General features: G+C 37.5%; 1 protein-coding gene across 1 annotated transcript; it reads right to left on the bottom strand.

The window, feature by feature from the left end:
- Positions 1–548: 548 nt before the first annotated feature.
- On the bottom strand, positions 549–7,339 carry LOC139141409 (uncharacterized). The gene is made up of 5 exons (XM_070711032.1): positions 6,999–7,339; positions 5,577–5,757; positions 3,123–3,334; positions 2,227–2,439; positions 549–1,832 (listed from the first exon to the last, which is right to left on the bottom strand). The coding sequence occupies exons 1-5, from the start codon at positions 7,072–7,074 to the stop codon at positions 1,534–1,536; spliced, it is 981 nt and encodes a 326-aa protein (XP_070567133.1). The 5' UTR covers positions 7,075–7,339; the 3' UTR covers positions 549–1,533.
- Positions 7,340–11,774: the final 4,435 nt, after the last annotated feature.

Here is an 11,774-nt window from a genome sequence, read left to right as displayed (position 1 = left end):
TGAGAATGTTTGCTAGCTGTACGTGCTGATACAAATCTTGTTACTCTTTCGCCCTATACTAGGCCATATAATACAACAGCAAATTCTAACTGCCGAAAAAGGTTCAAAACTGATATTTATTTTAAAAAGACGTGGTGTACATTATTTTTCAGGGCGCAAAGTTTAACAGTTCAAAAACCTGCATCTTTTTAGTCTTGGTAACCACATGACTTTGACCAGACATTTTATTTGCAAATTATGATTTTGATTTTGATCGTCCTCGCTATTGCTGATTTATGAAAACTTTGACGTGTCAATCGTATGTGTACCACGCTCTACCATTGCATTCGGTAAAGTCTAAAACGATTTACTGCCACAAGGTTTTCCATCAGAAGCTTCTAGATTTTTATGCATGTAGTGGCATATAGGCAGTTGACTCATGATTACCTTGCGCAGATAATCGTTCATATGTGTACGGAATTCAAGACATACCTGAAGTGGTAATGCCTCACCTTTTCTATAACTGCAAACAGTGTTTGATGCTGTACAAAGAACTAGGACAGCGCATTATCTGTATCATTAACCAGTTTATTAGCAATACGTTCTAATGCATACAATGGAATAATCCTATTATATGTAAATAATTAGTTTGTACTGATTTGATTTTTTTGTGTAAATAAATGCGACAGATGAGTTATTTGTCAACAAATAATGTGCATAGTCCATATACCCCTATATATTGTATTCGCTGCTTCAAATCATGTTATTATCTGAACGGGTTTACGGCACAACAGTGTTTAGAATCATACATGATAAATTGATAGTTTCTTAAATGTGGGCGTGATATCATGATATAATTTAGTTTTATAAAGGGTTGAACATGAATGCTAATACAACAATCACTAGGTCACGAAATTCTCACCATTCAGGTCTTTCATTTTCCTCTTTCGACGAAAGAAAGAGAACTGAACTGAATAGTAAATTGTGTTGAGTGGATACATTCAATTTTCAGTTGGTTTTGCTTACCATTGCCAACAAGCAACTCACAATACTGACGGGAACTAGTGGCTCTGAACATAAATAAGTTCAGCTGTTGAAGTGTATTGAGGGGACGAAGCGTAGAGAGAAATAGATCTTGAGTGAAGGAAAACTGTTTTTCTGAACTTAAAGGGTCATCATTAGCAGTGACCTTTGATGAATGTTTCACTATTTTTTTATTTTGAATGTCAACTGCAGTTCCCTGTTAACTTTCCAAAGCACACCGAGATACATAGTACATAATTGTATTCAGCTTGTCAACTCAGCCTGTACATGTGTAAACTACATTGTTATGGTCGACAAGTGAATTCTAGTCGGGGCTAGAGTTCAAATGTATATAATAACAGTGCATTTAACATGTATAGCTGCTGTGGTGACAAGCTAAATAGTGGTCAACATGCTTCACGGGGTAGAGCAACAAATTGCCGCTGGAATTAAAAATAATAAAAAGCATAAAAATTATAGCTGATGGCCTTTTAAAACAGGAAACAAAATCCGGCTAACGTATAGGCTAGTTCATTTTTGATAATTTGTCAACTGTTTTCGGAAATAGGAGTATCCAGGGCGATTGAACAATTCAGGCAAAATAAACACCTCCTCGAACAGCTCACAGTTTTTGTCCTCTGTCTGAACACCGCTCTCCATGTTGAAACTTGCGCACATAGAGCGCGACAGGCACGCATGCGCACAGGCGATGAAGGATGGCACAGCGGTGACATGTAGAGCTCGGCCGATCGCTGCCTTGTCGTCAGCTTCCATTAGAAAATGGGCAGACCTGTAAAACGGTCCTCTTGAAATTTCTTGTTCAGAATATTCTATGAAAAATACAGAACACGTATTACACGTCATTCTGTCGTGCTATTACAAGTACTTATTCTACGTGAGAGACTGCAGCATCCAACTTGACGCTTGATAATGGCTTTGCAGTTTGCAGAGCCTTTCTTGAGAGACATAATGTCTTTGAATAAATATGTTTTTATCTTCACAATTTAACTTTGGAAATCATTCATTTATATGCATCGTCTGAGTTTTCTCTTTGTATAGATTTGCAAATATTTTTTATCTCTTCCGATGGCAACATTCCAATTTAAAATTGAGCGATGGATCGTGATTTTTAAACTTTGAGAAATTTGAACATTGGCACATGAATATGGCACATTTTTCTTTCATAAAAGTATTTTGATACAAATATTTGCGATTTACACTCACCTTCAACATATTCTTCAAAATATTCCTCCATTGGATTAGATGACGTCACGGTTGTCATTGAACGAGTAGTTGCCATGGAGGTTGTCGGCGATGAGCTCGACACAGTTTCAAAATGTTCCTCAGTCGTCAAAGTAGTTCTCCCCTCTGACGTCATTTCGGTTGTCGTCTGCTGAGTGGTTGCTACACTCGACGTCATGGACATTGCAGTACTTTCTATGCACATAGTCGCATTTTTAAAAGTCCATTGACAGTAAACATAGAAAACGAGGACAATATCAGAAAGTAAGACGTCACAAGTTGAGAAGTTTATGGTACTTTCAGTCTAATATACAAATATTAGAAGAGTTCATTTCTCGAAGCGCTAATTCGATCTGTGATTAAAGTACCTCGTCCTCTGTGTACTTTTGTGTTTGCTTTACCCGGCGTGTTTGAGCTTGGTCTACAAGATAGATAGTTACTCAAGAACACACAGCTCAGTGTAACTCGGCTGTATCGCACTCATTCAGTTCGATTTATATCACTTAAACTCCTCTGTTTCGTATCCTCTGTGACAACGTATACGTACGGCAGCCAAACTCCCATTATCATAGTATCATACAAAATGAATAGATACTACAAAAAATGTCGTATACGACAACGCTATAGCAAGCATTGGTTTTATCTAAGTGTAAGATTTAGGGGAGAGTGTTTTATTACTGTTTTGGCTGTGGGAAAAATTTTTTCTGTGATATGTGGGGCCTTTTTGTTTGTCAGTTTGAAATAATCTGTCGGCCCAATCAAAATGTAATATAAAATATTGATATACGATAACATTCTCTTCTATCATCTACCTTTTCCTTCGCATGTCTTTATTCCTGTAATAGCATACATGCCCATCAGTCATTCACTTTACTCACCTGGCGCCGAGACCGTTTTACAAACAAATCGCTTCTTGCTATCACAATTGTCGTCGTGAAATTTGGGTCGATAGGAAGCCATGGAGAGACAGTTTTCTAGCTCCCCTCCATTAGGCTGTGTGGAGCTTGCCCAAGCCAGGTATGGCGCCGGTCCATTGTCTATCGTCCTGAAGTCGCCTTCAGATTCTGCGTCTGTCAGACCCACCCAACATCTGACAAGATAACGAAATTTTTGATTACAATACCCAAACGTTTTCGTTGTCCGGGGGGGGGGGGGGGCGGATCTCGCTCCTCTATGCGTATAATTCCCGTTGACGATAGGCGCTTCAACTACCATACTGATAATTGACCAGGCCTACAGAAAAGAAGATTCCTCATCTGCGAAAAAGTTATCATATAAATGACACACCCAAATGCTGGTCTCAGCGGCTGGTTAAGTATTTGACAAAACTGGAGAATAGTGGGCCCTTGTAAAATTAATTAGGGTAGATTAACTGTGGTACTTGTACCATTTCATTATCTTATGGGCTATTTTCACGTTGATTCCATATAATACTATAGGCACCTTTCAGAATTTTTTTATCTGTCCTAGATTTTGTTATGGGCTCTAAAAGGTGTTAGACCACTTTGCAAGATCTATCTAAGAGCTTTTGATGATGCAAGTTAGTAACGATGACGTTCTTAAAGATATGACGCGTATATTTATCTACACATGATACATGTCATTCATTGTATGTGTCACATGATGTGCACACAATGTACGTGGCGGGTTCGAGCAGGTATTCATCTGCTGTTTGGAATTAACATCAATGTATTCTGATGCTAACTTCAAGGGATTATCTGTCGTTGGATACTTTAGGTGAAATAGTTCACACTGCAATCTTCCGAATGATCCAAGAAATATAACACAAATCATAAGTTCACTCTTAAAAAGCAAATTTCAAAGGCACAATGCGCCGCGGAGGACAGATATTCTGACTCTCAAACTTTTACAATTCTTTACTGATCTACCACTTGTGGGTGTTCATTTTAAAGCTCTTGGTGAAAGAAAACTTTTCATCAGCTTATTTTTTCTAAATTCAAGAATTTCATTTTTCTCCATTGAGTCAACACAGTGATGGCGGCCATTGTGTATTTTAAATATCGGTAAATCTTGAGTCATTTGTTTCTCTGGTACCAAAATTTGCACGGCGATCCTGATTTTTATTCTTGATTGTGAATGCGAACGGTTAAAAGATTCCTTGAGGAAAATTTTAGCAAAAGTTTAAGTTTTTCACTTTCATTTTTGAGGCGCATACTACCTTAATTTAACATTCAAGTTATAAGTATCATTACCCGGCATGTCCACGAAAAATCACACAAGGGAAGAAAAAGCGAGAACGTTGAAGCCATTTTTCTGTACTTTTTTGATAAGAAGTTTAAGCTAAGATTTAACAGTTCCTAGATTAGATCAATCGAACACACCCTTGCAATAAAATCCAAATCCTTTAAATGCGCATGAATAATCGTCTCAAGCCAGCTCTAATGTAGAATCGTTGAAGTTGCAATCACAACGTGTACGTATGAGACTGCCATGGATTTTTCGAGCACAGTATAAACATCATTCAGCCATAAAATCATTTGGAAAATAATGAACACCTATTGCCTGGTCATGAGGGCTATAGCGCCCGTCTATTACCTCGAGGGGCCGTGTGTTACCAGAAACACATCGCTATTCCCCGAGGCCGTAGACCGAGGGGCATAGCGATGTGTTTCTGGTAACACACGGCCACGAGGGGTAATAAACGGGCGCTATAGCCAGAATAAAGACCAGGTTATAGGTGTGTTATAACACACCACACGCTCATGTTGTATTATGTTATAGTTTTTAATGTGTTTTGATATTTTGCACCGCAGCAATCCATTTCGACAAGTTTACTTGGCGATATTTCCACAGCGGTTACAGTATGGTACCACTTTCTTCCAAAAATATGCTAAGCATACCTAGCAACTTCCTTGGTTGCACTTGAATCTTTTTCGTCGATGAGCTGTTCAAGTTCCTACGCTGTCAGATTGGAAAATCTATATCTGTTTAAGAGAGAGGCTCGTCGCTTATCCCGTGCGCACATCACGTTCTAGTCACCCGCCATTGTTTGAAAGCTGCTGACGACACTACGGTCACGTGACCGGACACTTTTCCAAATTTGGTCAAAACTATTTCCCAAGGGAAATAGCTTTTCAAAAAGTACCCTCTGACGTCACTTTTATCGATTCAGTGGGTACTAGATGTATCTATTTTCTCGTCACGTGACGTATTCTGGCAAATCGCGACACGGAATGAGCATGTGGCGTGTTATAATTGAAACTATCCGATGGAAAATGAAAATGAAGAACACAACAAGGACGAAAGAATACAATTACACCATTCTTGTAGAGCATCACTTTATCTCCAGCACCACAGATGAAGAACATTACCTGGTTATAATCACGCTATAAATTAAGTCATGCACGTGGTAGGCTTCCTCCTTGTCTTGAAAAACTACAAGTCGACCAAGGTCATGGCTCTGACAATATTCATCCGCTTCCTGCCACTTTTTTGGTGAACTCGAAATAGAGTACATGTGACCGTTGTAGTTGAAATGGGTTAAATATCCAACTGGAAGGAAAATAAGCTTATCAGGTTATATTACTCGACGACATAAAAACCGATATTGACTGCAGAATAAATCGATGGAAGCTTTGTGCCGATCGATGAATAAGATAAACACGATAGGAACTAATTTGGGATAATTGGATGGTGACGTAGTGTCTTTAAAATCTGCAAATGTACGCTCATCTGCCTTGTTTTTATGAATAATTTGTAATATTGAGACATTCAGCTGTAGGGCACCTAACGATTTTGAGGAAAATTTGAAAATTATGAAGATCCAATTATCCCAAAGTAGTTCCAATCGTGTTGATAAAACATGATATAAACGAGTTTATATTTAACAAAACACTAATTTATTATTTATACCGATGCAAAAACCAAACCAAACAAAAACTAGACGGTCTGAAAGAAAGCCATATTGTTATTCGATTCGATATACTCTTTGCTGATGGAATTTGTAGGAAAGTTTTTATAATGTTTTTGTGTCTATTTGAAGCATGCCGAATCCATCCGACAAATGATATATATATATATATATATATATATATATTATATATATATATATATATATATATATATATATATATATATATATATATATATATATATATATATATATATATAACACGATTGGAACTAATTTGGATGATTGGCTCGTCATGTTTTTCAAGTTTATTGAAATTGTTAGGTACATGGCAATATTAAAAATTACTCCTAAAAACAAGTGTTTAACTTAAGGTAGTATTCACCTCGAAAGTGAAAGACTTAAACTTTTGCTCTTACTTTCCTCAAGGAATCTTTCAATCGTTCTCTTTCAAAATCAAGAATAAAAACAGGGGGTCACCGTGCAAATTTTGGTACTAGAGAAACAAATTACCCAAGATTTACCGATATTTGAAATTCAAAATGGCCGCCATCCCTGTGTTATGGAGAAAAAGTAAAATTTTCGAATTTCGAAAAACTAAGCTTGTGAAAAGTTTTCTTTCACCAACAGCTTTAAAATGAACCCCCACATGTGGTATATCAGAAGAGAATTGTATAAGTTTGAGAGTCCGAATGTCTGTCCCCGAGTAGAACACCTTAAAAAGAAAAGCTGATAAACTTACATTTGCAGATTAAAGAGACATTACTTCACCATCCAGCTATCCCAAATTAGTCCAAATCGTGTTATGTATACATACACATATCTGTGTGTCTGTCTGTGTCTGTTTAAGTGTGTTACAGCAAAAGTTGCATGTCTGACTTACCTGCGACTTTGTGCTGTATGAGTACACAAACGACAACCAGGGAGATTGTCTTTACAGCCATCACATACAATGTCATGTGACGATTCGTTGCAAATATTCAACAAATTTCTTTAGGATTTCACCATGAGGTAACAGCAGCCAGTTACTGAAAATACTTCTTCGAAGTCGACTTGCATGAATTTTATCTTCAAAGAGTGAATCGAGCAAAGTGCTATCACAAACAGACGGCCAATTCCACCAAGCATCAGAAAGCAAATATTTAGCGTAATACTACCTGATCTTCCTTCAAACAAGAAAGCAAAATTCTAAAATCATGTCTATCTTAACTTACTTTGAAAGGTATCTTTTGTGCAAGCGAAACATTGAAATATTTAAAATTACGTACAATCATTTCTCTTAATATATTTTACGTGTGGATAAGTCATTAGCCATTCATCTATTTTCGAACATTTTGTCTAAGTGATGTAAAACTTTTGTATTGTGCTTTCTTTTGAAGTGAAACAATAACCACGGAAGTTACGACGACGCAGAAAGCTCTGACAGACAAAAAATGCATTAATCTGTATCTCTCCAAACGAACGCGTTGTTGCAACGATTTTTGCATACCGCAAGAGATCACGCGTTGCCATGCGACGGGCAGATGATGTTTGATGAGGGAATGACGAAACCTAATATCTCATAATAGACGTTGGACTCTTTTCTACTGCCCATGGTAACATGTAGCTCGCTGAAACACCGCGTTCCAAACAAATTTGAAATTAAGTACATAAAATGATAAAAGTAGGAAAAAGATTATACAACAGAAAACCATAAATAATAATATTAGTTATGTAAGGGTAAGAAGCATGATTTACAGATTAATTTTAGATTAATTTTTCCATTTTCATACTTGTGAATGATATAGGCTATCTTTCATTGTTTGGCAATGAGACAAGACAAATTTTAAACCTCGCCTGAGACTTTTCACTAAATTTAGATTTCAGGTATATCAGATTACAGTTATTTTGAATAAAACTATCCGTGAAATTAATTATAACCTCGACTTTTAACTATATCTGCAGCCTGCAACCAAAGTGCTGTTTGCGTAGCAACTAAACTCGCATTGCTGGCAATATGAACGATGTGGGGTACATACATGTAAGCAGCCGTGCAGGTATGTTCGGCTTGCTTGCACTCTCAGAATGCTTGATGCGTTTTGCTAACCATAGGCAGCGATGCTGTAGATAAGGCTTACACCATTGCAAATACTGTGACTCAGCAACGCAAAGGAGCGTAGAGATTCCCCAACCCTATCATCTCAATTGCATACTGTTAAGTGAGAAAATATACATCTAAAACGTTACTCAAAATCGTGATTATTTCAAGCTGGACACAGAACGTATATTTAGCGTAAAGATGTATCTTTTTAAACAATAAACCACACACCTGCATGCGACGGTGTACGAAATTTTGACAAGTTCACGGCATGACATATGCATGACCGACGGGTGGTTTATTGCAATTATATCACAATAGTGTATTGAAATTCTGGCGAGAAACGTCAAAAAGGGATTTTTTCTCTAGCTGAGAGCTCACACTTGTTCAATCCGTGCTATATCGCGACAGTTATTTTCACGTTTCGACCAATCAGATCGCTTTATTACGTCACCAATAATACTTTGCCTTATTCTTTTTATTTTCGATAAAAGTCCATGTGTTATATATGTGATATGAATATGAGTCAAAAAAGCACGTGCATATATATCTGCCCGCAACGGCAGTGTAATGTACGCTCGATGCAGTGCTTCCACGACTAGGAGTGTGCAATGACGATATACTGTAACAGCCCTACGACTGAACACATAACTGACGTTCATTGAATTGTCTGGCTTTATCATCATTCCTGATGACGTGCGGGTAGCTGGATGGCATTCAATGTTACAGCATTGCCGGTCTTCCCCGTCGACTGCAACAATTTAATATTTTCCTATCAAATTTACACACCTGATTCAAACGAAATAGCAAAGCACAGATTGGAGCAGCAATGAAATCAACGATAGTAAACGTGCTTTTTTTTCGATAACATGGTGTCATAAAAAGCTGCATGTGGTTAACCTGTGAGCTATCCTTGTGGTGAACAACGTTCATGTTCAATGTTCTTACACTGTAAGTGAATTGTGTTTGTCGTCGTCTGCGTTGTCTTCACCATAAAGATGATCACATGTATGCTTGTGACCACATGTATGTAGGCTTCAATGACTGAATGCAGTTCGAAAAAAAAGTTGACCAACGTCATATGCGTTCACGCTGTTTGAGAGGTACAGTGAATATGTACACGTACACTCCCAGATTCATTTGGCAGGGATCGTGAACACTTGCTTGGCGTAAAGATAAACCCAAACCCCAATGACGAAAGCACGAAGGTACGAATGTGATGACCGTGCATGGCGCTATCACTGAACTGTCTTCTTCCAAGCTAGTGCAATGTTCATTTGACTTCTCCAATCTTCTCTTTCCAGGTCTATCCACTCTACATTATCTAAACTCTGAAAGTTCTTCTGTGTTGTGCTTCGTCGTCTCTGAACTTGCCTGAATTTACTTGACCTCATAGCGTGTTCACAATCCTTATCATCCCTTCATATAGATGTCCCAATGCATTCAAATATATAACTTTGACCCTTCACCTCTGTTAAACCAAGACGACACCGAATTCAGAACCAAATATATGGCTGGTGTGGCATGATTATTACTCACAATTGGTTGTAACAAAGTAACTAAAGCTTGCTTTCCCGAATTCCCCACTTTCGATAGCCGAATAATAATATGTATTACAATCTGGTGCATTACCCTACAACGCTATGCTTTCATGAACATGAGTATATGCCATTTACATCTGCTTTAGTTTCAGCGTCAAAACCTGACAGCTATCATTCACAACTGGCACAATGTGAACTCCCTGGTTATACATGTTTCAATATCAATCATCTCTCCTTGAAAATAAAATCAATAAATTAAAGGTTAGCAAGGTCCTAATGACCAGGGGCGCACCCCTAGGCCTTGCTTTTATCGTGTGTTTAATCAATCGATTATTAGATTTGTTTAAGCGTGTTATACATGTCTTCTATTAGTTTAAGTTACTGTGAATTGTACTGTTTTGTAGAATTGATCGTCAATCGATCAATTAAATTTCAGTCACAAAATTATATTACAAATTAAGTCATTGCACGAGTTTTTCCTCATGGAAACTATTTTTGTTACAGACCGAGGAGAAATTTTTTTGAGAAACCTAAAACATAAAGGGGAAGTTTTTATGACAAGGAAAAATGCTACTGACGTCATATGCGTAAAATGCTTTTTTGTCTTGATCTGAGCGACATCAATAGCAGTTAGTGCAGCATAACATTTGTACTTCATGTCCAAATAACTCCAGGCACCCAGAATCTAGAAATGGTATCGCTATTTCACAGACTTTTAAGTGTCTGATCAATACTAATGTATCGTTGCCCTGCGATAACCTCTGTGAAAGTAGCGATTTGTGGAATTTGGAACAACGGCAGTGCCAAGGACGTATCGCGTCACACAAAAGCTAAACACGTCTGGACAGGGTATCATCCGCGTGTCAGCTTCATTTAGTGCGAGTACATGGAATAATGTTAAAGTTTGATTAGCTATGGCGTGTGATTGTAGACTTGAAGCTTACAAAAATTATGGTATTGCTCCATTCGTAAATACTCATCAATGATTCAACTCGCACGAAATAAAATGGAGTAGATTTGGGAATCAGTTGTTGTTGTTGTTGTTGTTGTTATTGTTGTTGTTTGCATACGTCTTGATGCCTTGAAAATGTGACTTTAAAATATAAGAATAACGTCCTATGCTTTTCATTAATGATAATTGTGTGCCACAGAGGAATGCGTACCGTGGATGATAGAATGGTGAATTTTCCTAAACCCCTCTAGACGAGGTTAAACGTGTACAGTCACTTCTAATCTGAATATGCCCAAATATGGTCAAAGGGGCGTTCGTTGGTATTCAAAATGCCCATATGAGGGCGCTGGTTTTAAAAAGCGGCCACCCGTTTAAAATCTGTGATTGGTTAGATTGTCTTTTTCCATGGTAACTGTGGCAAAATCCGGATAGGTGACAGTATACCTTTGAGATCATACAAAATCAAAGTACACATCCTACCTGAATGACCAATGTGATATTCTTACGGCTTGCTGAGAATGGACAAAAAACGATAACCTGCAGAACTATTTTCAATACCTGTACGTCATTAATACATGAGAAATTATCATGACTGACCATTTAATCCATGATCTGTCACAGGTTTATTTGAAAATCGAACACTTTATGTTTTTCCACAGAATAACACAGGGATAGCGCTCATAGTGAATCAAATCGCTCATTTCTCAACATTAAAAAGGGAATAAGAAATTTAAAAAAGGCACCTTGGAGTTTTTACAAACGTGTTGCTGTTTATGACATCATATATTGCGTGCGGTCAATATAATCCATTCGGTGACAGGAGTGATTGTAGCGATTTCAAACTTGTTCCAAAGTGCTAAAGCGCAGTGTACCGACTGGTCAATGTTGTCGACAAAAGATAACGAACAAAATTTCAAAAAGCTATTGAAAATCAACTATATCCCAAGATTGTAGCACAATGAAATACGTGTGGTGAGCCAAAAGAGAATTAATGTTTATGTGGAAATTTCAGACATCTCTAGCGAACTGACAGAGAGTGTCTATATAACATATAAATATGTGTCACCTTGCATAATTCATATTTCATAC

Source organism: Ptychodera flava, chromosome 10, assembly GCF_041260155.1.
Source record: "Ptychodera flava strain L36383 chromosome 10, AS_Pfla_20210202, whole genome shotgun sequence".
Classification (NCBI taxonomy): domain Eukaryota; kingdom Metazoa; phylum Hemichordata; class Enteropneusta; family Ptychoderidae; genus Ptychodera; species Ptychodera flava.
Note: the sequence above shows the minus strand (reverse complement) of the source record. Positions and strands in the feature narration are given on the sequence as shown.